This window comes from Astatotilapia calliptera, chromosome 19 (assembly GCF_900246225.1).
Source record: "Astatotilapia calliptera chromosome 19, fAstCal1.2, whole genome shotgun sequence".
Lineage (NCBI taxonomy): Eukaryota > Metazoa > Chordata > Actinopteri > Cichliformes > Cichlidae > Astatotilapia > Astatotilapia calliptera.
In genome coordinates, this window is record NC_039320.1 from 14,286,599 (window position 1) to 14,301,426 (window position 14,828).

Genomic DNA, 14,828 nt, shown 5'->3' on the forward strand with positions numbered 1-14,828 from the left:
TATATTAAATATAAAAGAAAGAGAGAACTTTAAGAAATGAATATAGCCACTACAGTGACCATCAAAACGATGAAAAAATATTGCCGTAAACAGTTTATTTTGCGACACCGCGAAACAAATGATAGCGTGAAATGAAACAATAGACGTTTTTATATCGTCATCCAATATATATCGTTATATCGACCAGCCCTATAATCTGGTGTTAATGTCTTTTTTAAAATTAGGTTCTTTTGATTTGAGCAACAGATTTTCAGTGAATTCATCATAAATTTAATCATTTATTTTTTGTCATGTTTGTTAAAATATGCAATTATTTTACTAATTTGATCACACATTTCAGTTACTGAATTAATGAAACCACCAAAATTTTTATTTCCCACCATTCATCACCTCAGCTTTGACCAGGTGACCCACATCTTCTGAACTGCTTGCCCAGCTGTCACCCCCTGAGTTATGGTTGAAACTTATTTAAATGAATTTCCTGCTTTCAAGCAATTAAAGGCTCTGTGGAAGGTTACTAATCAGAATTTTATCACTGTAATTTCACTGAAATAGCCAACATTAAAATCATTAACTAGGAATGTATTGTATGTATTGTATTGTACGCAGTCACGGGAAATATCTTTTTGGTATTGTGTGTGGCTGCTAAATCTCACTCTGAAAATGTTTTACTTCTTAGTGATGTCAGATTTTACTCAGAGTTGTTGATTTTGATGGCTGAAGGCTGATTTTCCCATAGCCTGGCTAAAGTCTGAAGACAGAGTTTTGCAGTTATTTGCCATTTAATTAGATCCTAGGTGTAATGTTGACACGCCGCCCTTAATGCACGTCTTTAAGTTAAAACTTTCCAAGAATTTCCACCTGATCGTAGCAATCAACCCATCTGAAAACTCATCCATGCCATTTTCTTTCCCACTCACCTAACCCGAGTCACTAGAAGGCAGCGGCACTGCCATTTGAAGATGTGTTGTGTATTTTTCACAGTTTAATGAAATTTTCTAGCTACATGAAAGTGATGGCCCTGTGACAACCTGGGAGACTTTTCAGGAGGTCTTGATTACTTTCAACAGTGAATTAGATAAGCAGTTAAGGAAACAGTTAACTGAGATCAAACATATTTACATGAAATATTAAAGTTGATCTCTTCGGCTTTTTCTTTATTTCCCTTGATAATCCTGTTCCAATAGTAGATGCTCTTTTCCAACATGGTCAAAGTTTCACATAGTAACTGCTCTAAATGCTCAGTTTTACACCGTTATTTTTTTGTTTTGTTTTGTTTTTTTAAATTCTTGGCTACGTATTGTGTCACAGAGTGGAAATATCACAGCAGTACGGTGGCCCTGAGAGGCCAAACGGACTGCAACTTAAGAAAGCACCAGCAATAAGAAAAACGCTGTTTTTCTCTCCAGAAATACTTCCCTTGTGCTTTTGAAAAATCTGTTTTTTCCTATTTCCGTTTTTGTTTGTTCCATTTTTGTTTTTGTTTTTCCTATTTCTGTTATGTTTTGTGTTCTTTTACAGCGTTTTTCTTATTGCTGGTGTTTTCTTAAGTTGCAGTCCGTTTGGCCTCTCAGGGCCACCGTACAGCAGTGACCAACATAACATTAAGAGCAGATTACATCCTGGCTACTTTTGTATATTTACTGTCCTGTAAAAAAGGTCATCTTCATTGTTTTCTATGGAAGTTAATCAATAATAATACTGCAAAATGTATTCAATTTATATTAGCAGTAGATTTGCAATAGAAATTTATGAGGATAAGGATAATAATTATAACTTTAAACAAAACTGTTTAAAACACTCTTGTTGGTCAGAGATTGTGTCAAATAAACAAGTAGTTTCCATAGAGAAAGCTTCTGGTTTTAACTTGTTCTTAATTCAGATTGTCTGTCATTATTTTAAAATAGTGGGAGTAGCTGAAAAGATTGCATCTATTCATGTTCAAGCTTGTTGAACATGAAGCTTGAAGAGTGCCATGTTAGTTGAAGTGATCTGATAAAGGGCTCTTTACCTGTGGAGGTTTTGATTGTGATTATAGTAATGACACTGTTGCTGTCAACTCTAGAAAAAATAATCTCTTTCGCCGTTGCTGTAGCACCGCCACCTGTTTGATGCTTGTGGTATTTCATAGAGGAGAACCTGCAGCTCCAACTATGACAATGTACTTTTAACTGCTGGTGGTTTTCCCTGTAGATGCTCACTGGGCTGCTTCCTTTAAGCCTTTTTAATCATACATGTGCTAAATATACTTGATAGTCGGCATTCATCTACAATCAGTGTTGACTTCCTGCTGTGTCAGTAAGGTGGCTATCAGCCTGGCACTGGTTATGTTGTACCCTATAGAGTCACATATCTCTGGCTGTGAACTCCGATTGCTTTTCAAACCTTTTAAAAAAGGTGACTTAAATGTTCTAAAAAGTATAAATTCATGTGTTTAAAAATGATTTAAAACTTTTGAAGGAACACCTGTCATGACCTTATGTCCAAAACATTTATATATGGTGTTGAAGCGATATCAACTGAAGTTTAAATAGGGTTGGGTTGTACTTAAGTGCAATACCAATTTGTATTACAAGATGCTACACTGTGTTAATACAACATTTATTCAACCGTTAGAAACATTGATTTTCAGTGAAAACAGGCAAAAAAAGCCTTTTGCTGAAATGCCGGTAGCTAAAAAGAAATACCAAAAACATACACAATAGTGAAGGTGGTTGGTGCTGCCAGGTGGTGAAGATTTTAGATTGATCCTTCAATCCCAGAAAGTATCTTTAAAGGGAGGGGTTCCTGAGACGTTTGTTGAAATAAGTATATCAAAGGGACAGCACAGGTTGAGTTACTTGGAGACAAAGTTAGAGAGGCAAGGCGGAGATGGTTTGGACTTGTGCAGAGAAGTATTGTTGTATTTAATATCTGGCAGCTGGTGCTCAGACTGAACTAAACACTTGGATGAGTTGTTGTTAGAAAATTTGTGTTTTTACAGTTCTTTTTGCTTTGGCTATCTACTCAGTTTGCCCTTGCATGTTGTGCATAAAATGTTTGTAGAAAAGTTCTCATTTATGGAGAAAGTCTTAGGCAATGACGTGCTGCTGCTGCTGCTGCTGCTGAGCAATGGGAAAATGCTGCAGTACTCACGTCGTCCCTGGGCTTTGGTTTGGTTGAAGTTTGAGCAGCCACCAGAAGCTGTTCCAGACCCCACTTGAATGTCTGTTTATCTCTCCTTCAGTTTGTTATGATCCGCAAACTCTATCTCCCGTTCAGTTTACATTCCTCTGAGCATCACCCGAGTCGCACTCCAGTGAACCTGTAAGAGTTCGTCCGGTTTGAATTTCATTTCATTTCATTTGTTCCCAGCGCTGATTGTCACCATTTCAGGCTTTTGTTCAACAGTTTATCTTTTGTGTTTCTGTGCCACAGTGATGACATGAAACTGAAAAGTTATTTTACAAGCCTGGGGAGCATCATCCTAGCGCAAAATGTTCAGGGTCAAGCTTCACTCCTCTTTTGTGCCTTCTGCATTTGCAAAAATTACATTTCCCCTAATATGTTTCAGATTTAAAGACCCTGTCTGAGCACCTGTGGTAAAAAATAAATAAATCACAAAATCTTTATTGTAACTGTCTTTGTGTGTGTGTGTGTGTGTGTGTGTGTGTGTGTGTGTGTGTGTGTGTGTGTGTGTGTGTGTGTGTGTGTGTGTGTGTGTGTGTGTGTGTGTGCGCGCGCGTGTGTGTGTACAGGTAATTATTTGGGACAAAAAGGGAGGAAAAAACAGATCCAGTGATGACAAAGCAACACCAGCAGCAACAGGGAGGGAAGAAGAAATTCAACACAGCCACCAAAGTGCAGGAGAGGTGGCCAAATTAAAAGAGATGCTCGGGCAACGTGATAACGAGATTAGTATCCTTTGGCTTGCTGCAGCTAGCTTACTTCAGCTCCAGTTAATCTCTATAAAGAAATATCTGACATTTCATACCGGAAGACTTTTTTCTTTCTGTTTCTAGTCTGTGTTTTATTGATCCATCATGTTTGGGCATTGGTTGCACATAGATCAAAGCCTGTGTGGAGAGGCAATAAGGGATTGAATGTTCTGAAGTGCAATTTCAAAACCATCAGCTACCGTCTGACTTTTTTTTTTTTTAACAATCAGCGAGGCACACAGAACACAACGTCTTGGCCTACATTTCTGTTCTCCGTTATTTTGATATTCTGGCTGCACAAGAAAACTTGGCAAAATTGGCTTTTGCATCCACAAGCTTAGTCATTAGAATAGTTGCCAGGTTCCTGGACTGAGCGTCAATAAGAAGCAATAAAAATCTGATTGTACTAAAAAATTGTTTTACAAACAAAGGAAAAATAATTAGGGACCTTGGTATGAAACATCAAACCTCTTATGTGTTTTAACTTATTTTGACTAACTACCTATCCCATATGGTGAAATGACTGTTTTTACCCAAAATGTACTTTTCAAAGATCTCTCCTGTGAATTATCAGGAAAGAGAACAATCATCCAGGGTACCATTGCTTGTTTCTGCTACTCTGCGTCTTGGACATTAAATTGGTGCAGTTTTGATGTTGAAGCTATGATGTATCCCATGATACTGAAGTTCCAAGTTGTTATAGGAGAAATCAAGCTGAATAAAATCAAGATTTTGGCTTTAGGCTGTGAGACTTGGAGCATGTCTAAAATTGATTTGGTTTCAGTTTTTAATTGAACTCTTTCATCTATTATGAGAATCAAAAATGCTGGAAAAAGTACCATTAAAACAACTTAAAAACTGAAACTTTGACCCATTTTTAATTACTTTGAAGACCTGTAACTTAGAAAGGTAAAAGTTTGCATGGCTTCATTAAATACAGTAAATGCACTGGTACCTATATAGCACTTTTATACTCGAACACCATAAGCCTCATTCATCCAATCAAACACAGATTCATACAAGCTCTTTTTTGCTATACTTTGTCTAACAGTCAGACACACACTCACTCCGATGGATGCATTGGCATTAACTGTGGGTTCAGTATTTTGCCCAAGGATACTTTGGCATGCAAACTTGAGGAGCCAGGGAGCAAACTGTCAACCTTCTAACTGGTAGAAGATGCTGAACATCTAAAACAATATTAAGTCATAACATTTGCTGGCTTCTTACTTCTTTACCTTACAGTTTTACTAACTCATTCAGGAGATAACTCATGTTAGCACACCCACACATGCCCAGACTCATCTGTTTTGGAAGTGACAGTTATATGTCAAGATGCTACATGTAATGATATTTATTTAATGCATCAGTAGGGAAATGAGGCAAAAATCACCTTGACTGGTGAGCTGTATTGACCTGATAGGACTGCGTGCACATTTGGTGCAATTTCAAACCACAGAGATTCAGATCCAGATGTACAGCATCTCATTCCTCTAATATACAGCTTCCACTGTTCACGCTTAGCTGAAACAAGAGTTACAGTGTTTAAGGAAATGGCTTTTTTAAATTGGGTGATAATGGGTGGAAAATAAATTGAGCAGAGTGGATTTAAATTTAAATTAGTCTTTCTGCATCCCACCTCAGCATTTAATCACACTTACTGCTGATAGTAAAGCCTTCATTAGGAAAAAGGTCTTTATAGGAAATGTGTCTGTGTTATTGCACGGTTGGGTTACTGCACTTCTGTGAAATATAAGTAGGTTAACATTCATCACTAGCACACCACAAAAACACAGATTCTAATGACTGCTGTTAATCATAATTACTATTAATCATAATAATGGTATTGGTGTGTGAATACGATATTTCTAATGGCTTTATGGGATTATTCCACCCTCAGCCCCTTTTGCTGTGGCTTGCCGTTAGATCACTGCACATTAGCTGGAAAATTGAGACGTCTGCTTGATTATTTAGCCAGAAAATTCGCAGGTCTCCTAAACAAATCGAATATTATCATACAGATATTTTACCGTAGTATTTCTTGGACCTGTTTTTTGGAATGTAAATTCCTTTCTTCTTTGATTTTTTCCCCCTCAAATTGTCACATACTGGTTTTCACATGATGCACGTGTAATTGCCAAAAGTGCCCCTGTACGTGTCTAAAGGCGCATATTACAGTCACTAATGTACATGCTCTCCTGACCATGTTGCCTTCTTTCATTGTGAAGTTTGTATATAAGGTTGCAGTAGCCTAAACTGTCAATCCTTCAGTCAGGGTGGTCTGTCTGCACTTTGTAACATTATAGTCTGTAAGAGTGACATTATTTCCAAACAGATCACTAATAACTATCTAGATTTCAAACCTGTATCCGCTAGCTAATTACTGTGCTGCCCATGTCTGTATGAATGTCCTACGCCCTTGGCTCTACAGCGACACTGAGGAGTCCTCACAGGGTTTATTATGGGAAAGTTCCCAGTAAAACAAAGGGGGGGCATCCTATCTGCAAGAGTTAGGGCACCTGGTTTTGCTTAGTTGACTCTGCAAGAGTGAATAGATATCCACCAGTAACATGATGACAGAGAAGCAACAAACATAGCAGATTTTAAACAAACGAAGAAAGCACAGTGGTTAGGGTGACAAATAAAACAAGCCGATGTCAAAATGACAAGGTTTTCTGAGGACAGCTCATGTGGTCACATTGCACCTTAAAAACGATGACTAAAAAGGATCGGCAAATTTCAGAGAAATCTGAATTTATGAGATATAAAACAATAGAATTCAAACTTCATGCTAATGATCCTATAGAGAAAATATTGACCTGATTTCTGTGGGGCTTGAATATCCCGAGTTTTCCTAACAGGAAAGTGTTATTAATTAATTTATTTATACACTTTTTTTTAAGCAAAGTTTATGCTAGTTAAACTCAAAGTGTATATATTGTAGTTTATATCAATGCATGCTGACACACTTCTCTGTCATGCATTGTGCCAGTTTTTCCATCTCTACAGCAGCTTCTCGGTGGTCGGTCATCTAAACTGACATCAGAAAGTCTGGATTTAAGCCACATGACCTATCCAATACATGTTCTACAATAATCAAAGTGACAATTGGGTGGCTTTAGCCAATTAACTCTCACCTTTTCTTTGGTAATAAGAAATTTTGTGTCCTTGACCTCCCAAATTGCAGCATCCAGCTCAAAAATACTTAGACACACCTGTAATTTTGTGCACTTCATGGCTGCAGTGTAAAAAATAACCTGTGAACTGTGATGAATTGTGAGCTGTATGAGCGACAACATCACTGACAGTCTCATTTGTGACTCAAATACTGTGGTGGGTGATGATATATATCAAAGGTGTTCAAAACTTGTGTAAAGCTATACTCAGCTACCACTGAACATAGATTAGTTAGACCTGGGTGGTGTATCGTGTTGAGATCTCATGACTTATCTACCCAGAAGCAACATGGCTTCACTGGTGTAAATACTAAGCCCTCAAAGCATCATGTATTACTACGTGGAAACAACCAAAAAAAACCCTCTCATGTTAGTATTGTGCATTAATTTCATTCCTGATAGTAACTATAGTCTCTCACTTTGTATCTGTGATAACAACTTAAAATTGACAGGCCTGTGCTGATGCCCTGTCTTTGTTAAAGCAGTACCATAGGGTGTCACTTATTACACATTCGGTGGAGAACATCAGCTTTTGATCATTTATTGTACTTGGATTAGTTTTACGCTGTTCAATTCATCCAAGATGTTGTAATTGGAGCTGTTTGGGTCTCCTTTTACTTAGGTGAAAATGTGAAAAATATCTTTGGGCTAGGGCCATTAAAGCTTGGTTGGTTTTGAGCCCAGAGAGGACTCGGTTGCTTGGTCAGGAAAATATCATGGCTCCAAATATTTTACAGAATGGTCATGACCGAGCTTTAAAGAAACTAACACTTCATTTTGGCAAGAAACAGAAATATTTGACCCGTTTGGGGGCAAAGCTGGCCAAAAGATACGAGTTCCACTTGCTTGCACTAATTTCCTTTCCTTGAATACTGTCATTGTATTCGTAAACGTAAAGAGTAGGGAAACAAATTGTTCCTTATAATTTTTATTGCATACATTGTGTGGTACATTGAAACTGGAGTAGTTTGTGGCACCATTGAGAATGAAATCAAACATCTGCCATGTGTGGCAATTTTAAAGGCATTTTGTGTATTTCCTGTAATGTCTGGCTTGTTGGAAATTATATTAGAGAATGACTAAAAAGCCGAGGAGGAGAAGAACATCATGAGCTGAATCTAACCGCAGCATTTTCACCACATGGCATGCGAAACAGCCCACAGATCTCACGTTCTTGCTCCTATAGAAGTTTTTATCTCCACTAGACTTCTGTGGTAGTTTTGTGCATAAATGAAGATATCAGATGCCAATAATGGAAAAACCTGATGAACAGCGGTTTGAAGTAATGACTTGTTTGAATCAATGACACAGGACCCACAGAAACAGGCTCTTTTTCTGTAAATGTTGGCTACAGTAGGTCATTTGGAAGTGTGTTAGGTTTAGATTTTGGCAGTTTTGAGAACACTGTATGTTTTATTTCAATGGAAATTGTAATTAGAGACTACTTCTTCATATTATTGTTTCCACTGACATCCCCTTTTGTCATGGCTGAAGGGAATAAAAGTTAAGTTATGCCGATTTTGTCTTTAAAAATCCCCCCGCGGTTATAGTCTGACTATAGTGAGATGTCTGCAGATCTCATTGTTAGTTGTGTGACTCAAAATTAGGGGTAGGCAACTCTTATTTCATGCTGACTAATAAATTAGGGGAAGGGCCATTCACAGGATAAATAAATCAAAATATGGTTACACGTTGAAATGAAAATATTACTAATATAAAATAAAATCCCTTTAAAACAATTTTAACTATAAGGATAACTTTCTACACTTTTCTTTTGTAGTCAGTGACTGCAGGAAGTCTAGAACCCATGCACATCAACTAATGCTGTTTTCCCCCTTGAAATGTTCTGCCAGGCCTTCACTGTAGCAACCTTTGATTGTTTCCTTCTTGTGAGTCTTTGAGTATTAAAGTAAATAACTTTTAAAAAAAAATGCTCTTTATGGTTGAAATCAGATGACTGACTTGGCCAGTGTATAATATCTAATTTCTTTGCATTGAAAACTCTTTGGTTGCTTTTGCAGTATGCTTTGGGTCATTATTTATTTGCACTGTAAAGCGTTGTCTAATCAGTTTTGGCAGCATTTGGTTGAATCTGAGCAAAGGCTATAGGCCTGTGCGCTTAAGAGTCCATGTTGCTGCTTGAATCAGCAGTCACATCGTCAATAAACAGTGGCCCATTTCCACTGGCAGTCATACATGCCCATACTGTAATGTTGCTTCCACCATGTTTGATTGATAATGTAGTATGCCTAAGATCGCGAGCTCTTTCTGTCTTTCTCCATACTTGTTTTCTTCCCATTATACAAGTAAATCTTGGTTTCATTTGTCCTTTTTTGTAAAACTGTGCAGACTCTTTTCTTTGTTTTCTGCTAAACTCTAAACTGGCCTTCCTCTTCTCAGGTCTTTCCATTCCCGTTTCCCCTTGTGTATTCTCATTGTGTTCCCATCTTATCTCTGTTTTTATCTTTTGTCAGATTCACGTCTTAGTGTGGGTCTCAGTCTGTATGTGCGTGTGTGTGTGCGTGCGTCTAATTACTGTTTTAATCTGATAGTCTTATATCTTGTGTGCTTCATATTGAATTTTACTTCCCCTGATATGCTGCAGCTGTCTTCCCTGGTGTTTTCAGTCTTCCTAATTACTTGCTGTGTATTTATTGTCTCAGCCTTCCCTTGTCCCTTGTCATGTCCTCACCTCACATGGTAGTGTGTTTCTTAGCTCTGTGTTGTGCTGTTTCCCCCTCAGAGTTAATTCCTAGTTTAACATAAGCTTTTCTTTTTGTTAACCTTTGCATTGCCAAAAATAAAGCAGGCCATGAAACTAATGTGTCCAGTTAGTTTTGAGCCCATTAAAAGGGACGCATTATAAAAACTGCTATAATTCCTAAATTATAGGCCAGAGGCCTTGTCCAAATACTTTTGGACCTAAGAGTAGTCAGCTCGAACCAGCCCTGGGACAAGATCTAAGAAGAGTCAGTACAGTCACTCAGTTATTCTCAGTTATACTCTTGAGCAGACAACCACATCAGTGGGAAAAGACTCCCAAGAAATTCTTGGCAGTGTCATCTCTGCAGGCTTTTGGCTCCTCTCCACTGACTCATGCCAGACATTGCACCTTCCCGTTTCTCTAAGGTCGGATGTCATTTAGGAAATCTCTACAGAAGCACAGCCTTTATCAAATAGCACAGCCTTTATCAAATATTGAAACATTTGGGAATACTTTTATAACAATTTTGTCAAAAATTAACTCTAGAGCAGCTACCTAACTGTCCTCATATATGCTTGACATAAGTTCTTTGATTTGTGATCTGTCCAATTGAATTGAGGGAGATTTTCTTGCAGTATCTTACCTCCAAAACAAAGACAAGTGCATTCTTTAATTCCTTGCGACAGGCATCCTAGTTAAGATGTTGAAGAAGGAGAAAAAAAGAGCCCAGGATGCTGCTGCTCAGCTTGCAAACATCACCAACAGCCAGAGTCAGAGTACATCGAGTGTGTCCACGGTGGAGCTGTCACAAGAAGGAAGTATGGAGACCATCTCAGCAGACCACAGAGGACGAGCTATACAGTACATGAAAAGAGGTACGTCAACCTCAAGGTGTTCCCCTTTTCTTAAAAGGCAATATTGAAAGATTTGGCATGTTACTTGTTACATATGCAAAATCGTGTTTGAAAGACTGCTGATATGTTGTGATATAGAGTCAAAGTGTGAATCAGGTCCAGCTTCTTTCAGATGTTTTTTCCTAAACATAGCAATTTCTGGCCTTAAAATGAGGCCATATAACTTGGTTCAACCAACTCAAAAGGAGTTCATTGAGCCAAATTATCAAAAAAAAAAAAAAAAGAACAGGTAGTACAACTAGTGGTATTTAAGAGGGACTTATCTCAATAAAAGCTGTCTGTACTTTCAAGGAAAAAATAACATAGGCAAACATTCTCTGATGTAATTCCTTTCTTGTCTAATGTTCTCTAGATTTTTCTACTTTCAATAGAAAATGTCTTTTTTTTATTTCTACTATTTAAAAAAACCCAAATTAAAAGGAAAAACATCCATCAACTAACTAGTAATGTAACTGTTTGTAGAATGGAATGTTTTTAGTCCAGGCTGTTAGAGGCCTGTTAGAGACAGTTTCATTGTTTTACATTATGTTACAATATCTTTAAAAAGCATTTAATACATGAAAAGAGTTTAATCATGTGTGTGTGTTAAAGTATTATGCATTTCCAAAGCATTTCAGTGTTTCTAAAGACAAGTGTCCACTTGTCCACATGTTGAGAGTGAAACCAATGTCATTTTTGCATTTGGTGTGGTATTTGATATATGTGAGCTATCAGTGCTCAAGACTAAAAGTAAGAAATGAAAACTGGCTGGGTAATATTCCTCAGAAATAGAGCTGACCTAGTACTAATGCTGTTCACGCTTACCAAAATAATCAGAACAGGTCCTGTCCCACATGGACTAATAAAGCACTGTATGAATTAAATCAAATTTTCACAGATGTTGACTCCATTAAGCGTCACACTCGCTCTTTTTAAGCTTTGAAAAATTAGGTGCTAAGCCTACAGACAGGTGATCTCTCTCGGTTGGAATGTAGGCTGTTTTTTGTGGTCTTAGATTTTCACTGTGCCTTTTGTGTGTCTCTGGGCCATAACAAATTCCTGATTTGTGGATTTTACTGCATGGTAAGGGTCTGACATACCAGAACCCTTTTCTTTATTTCTACACAATGCCATGAGTAGGATTATATGTATTAAAAGGACAGTATGGTATTTTAAACCTGTAATTTGTTGCTGGTGAAAAGCTAATGGGTTTAAAACCTGTAATACTGACTGGAACGTGAAGCCGAGGCCGTGAGCCAAGACTTCTGCAATGTAAATACAAGAGACGCTATGCAGATGTGACCAGGACACTAAACCTAGACTGACAACTTTTGAGAAAGCATCCACTTAATTTAGAGACAGAATGTCTGTGCCTTTGTGAAGCAGGCCAAAAAGGGTTATTCCAGAAGTCCTGCTCGCAGTTTTCTACATCCAGTTCATCCTCAGTATCACGAGAAGCTGCCAAGCCAGATGAGCTTCATGATTACCTGATTAAAATATGTTTAATCTCCTTTTCAAGATCGCTGTCTCTTGCTTGCCCAGATCTCATCCAGGAAGTCCCGATTTGAATATTTGTATTCTGCGCCCACGGTTCTCAAAGTCAAGCATGGTACGCACATTAACAAACAACACCCACGGATGACGGTGATAGGAGCTCTTGCTACAAACAAGCCGTTTCCAATTCTGAAACCAGTGACTCAGCTGAGCAGCGAGAAAAGAAGCATGCGTGTTGTGCACTATAAAACTGTCTTTCAGGGTGAGGTTGTCAACCGACATCGAAGAGTGGTGCTTGCCATCAAATGCTTGTACAAAACACATTGAGAAAGGCTTTTTTTAACTACACTAACACAATCTTCACAGGCACCCCTGAACCACTTGCCAAATTTGCCTCCCTACAACTTTCTATACTTCTGTGTAGATCCAGAAGAGATCCAGCACACACTGCACAGGCACAAGTATGAGTGAACATTTGCAGAGTGAGCAGCCATACTGTCCAGAATTGAACAAAGAGATGATCTTGAAATCTAGATTTTTTTTTAAATAGATCTATCCAAGAATTTTTTGATCACATCTTGTATAATCTCTTTAGTCTGGGTCTCCTCCCAACTGACCATCCAAAGTTAGACAACTAGGAGATATCCTGATAAGATCAACGTGTATGTATCAGTAATTATCTCACGATACTCAAGTTCTTTGGCAACAACTCTCCTCTAGTGCAGAGGCAGCTGTCCATTCCTGTTTTTGGATGAGAATCATGGTCTCCCATTGATGGTGCTAACTATGTTCTGTCACCTCATTGTCAGCTTTACAGTGGGGCAAAAAAGTATTTAGTCAGCCACCGATTGTGCAAGTTCCCCCACCTAAAATGATGACAGAGGTCAGTAATTTGCACCAGAGGTACACTTCAACTGTGAGAGACAGAATGTGAAAAAAAAATCCATGAATCCACATGGTAGGATTTGTAAAGAATTTATTCGTAAATCAGGGTGGAAAATAAGTATTTGGTCAATAACAAAAATACAACTCAATACTTTGTAACATAACCTTTGTTGGCAATAACAGAGGTCAAACGTTTACTATAGGTCTTTACCAGGTTTGGACACACAGTAGCTGGTATTTTGGCCCATTCCTCCATGCAGATCTTCTCGAGAGCAGTGATGTTTTGGGGCTGTCGCCGAGCAACACGGACTTTCAACTCCCGCCACAGATTTTCTATGGGGTTGAGGTCTGGAGACTGGCTAGGCCACTCCAGGACTTTCAAATGCTTCTTACGGAGCCACTCCTTTGTTGCCCGGGCGGTGTGTTTTGGATCATTGTCATGTTGGAAGACCCAGCCTCGTTTCATCTTCAAAGTTCTCACTGATGGAAGGAGGTTTTGGCTCAAAATCTCACGATACATGGCCCCATTCATTCTGTCCTTAACACGGATCAGTCGTCCTGTCCCCTTGGCAGAAAAACAGCCCCATAGCATGATGTTTCCACCCCCATGCTTCACAGTAGGTATGGTGTTCTTGGGATGCAACTCAGTATTCTTCTTCCTCCAAACACGACGAGTTGAGTTTATACCAAAAAGTTCTACTTTGGTTTCATCTGACCACATGACATTCTCCCAATCCTCTGCTGTATCATCCATGTGCTCTCTGGCAAACTTCAGACGGGCCTGGACATGCACTGGCTTCAGCAGCGGAACACGTCTGGCACTGCGGGATTTGATTCCCTGCCGTTGTAGTGTGTTACTGATGGTGACCTTTGTTACTTTGGTCCCAGCTCTCTGCAGGTCATTCACCAGGTCCCCCCGTGTGGTTCTGGGATCTTTGCTCACCGTTCTCATGATCATTTTGACCCCACGGGATGAGATCTTGCGTGGAGCCCCAGATCGAGGGAGATTATCAGTGGTCTTGTATGTCTTCCATTTTCTGATGATTGCTCCCACAGTTGATTTTTTCACACCAAGCTGCTTGCCTATTGTAGATTCACTCTTCCCAGTCTGGTGCAGGTCTACAATACTTTTCCTGGTGTCCTTCAAAAGCTCTTTGGTCTTGGCCATGGCGGAGTTTGGAGTCTGACTGTTTGAGGCTGTGGACAGGTGTCTTTTATACAGATGATGAGTTCAAACAGGTGCCATTCATACAGGTAACGAGTGGGGGACAGAAAAGCGTCTTACAGAAGACGTTACAGGTCTGTGAGAGCCAGAGATTTTCCATGTTTGAGGTGACCAAATACTTATTTTCCACCTTGATTTACGAATAAATTCTTTACAAATCCTACCATGTGAATTCATGGATTTTTTTTTCACATTCTGTCTCTCACAGTTGAAGTGTACCTCTGGTGCAAATTACTGACCTCTGTCATCATTTTAAGTGGGGGAACTTGCACAATCGGTGGCTGACTAAATACTTTTTTGCCCCACTGTAACTGTGCGTTCTAACAGTCATATTCAGAAAGGCCAAAGGACTGCATTAGATTCTTAAAACCAACACCCTCCTTACTCTGAGTGTGCCCTGAGATCCTGTCTATGAATGCCAAATACGTAATTTGTTTGTAGTTCTCAATTCAAATCCAAAAATGTATGCATAAATACATAAGTAAATATGCCAGAGGATATTTACTCTTTCGTTTTGGCAAATGTGTACATAAT

The 14,828-nt window shown here is 38.8% G+C and overlaps 1 protein-coding gene across 3 annotated transcripts in view; it reads left to right on the forward strand.

Moving 5' to 3' along the window:
* kif6 (kinesin family member 6) overlaps positions 1–14,828 on the forward strand; it is a 73,990-nt gene that overhangs the window by 35,284 nt on the left and 23,878 nt on the right. For all 3 annotated transcript variants that reach the window (XM_026151360.1, XM_026151361.1, XM_026151359.1), the window contains exons 12-13: positions 3,738–3,897; positions 10,484–10,672. In XM_026151360.1, coding sequence (XP_026007145.1) covers positions 3,738–3,897; positions 10,484–10,672 — 349 coding nt within the window. The remainder of the gene's footprint in view (positions 1–3,737; positions 3,898–10,483; positions 10,673–14,828) is intronic.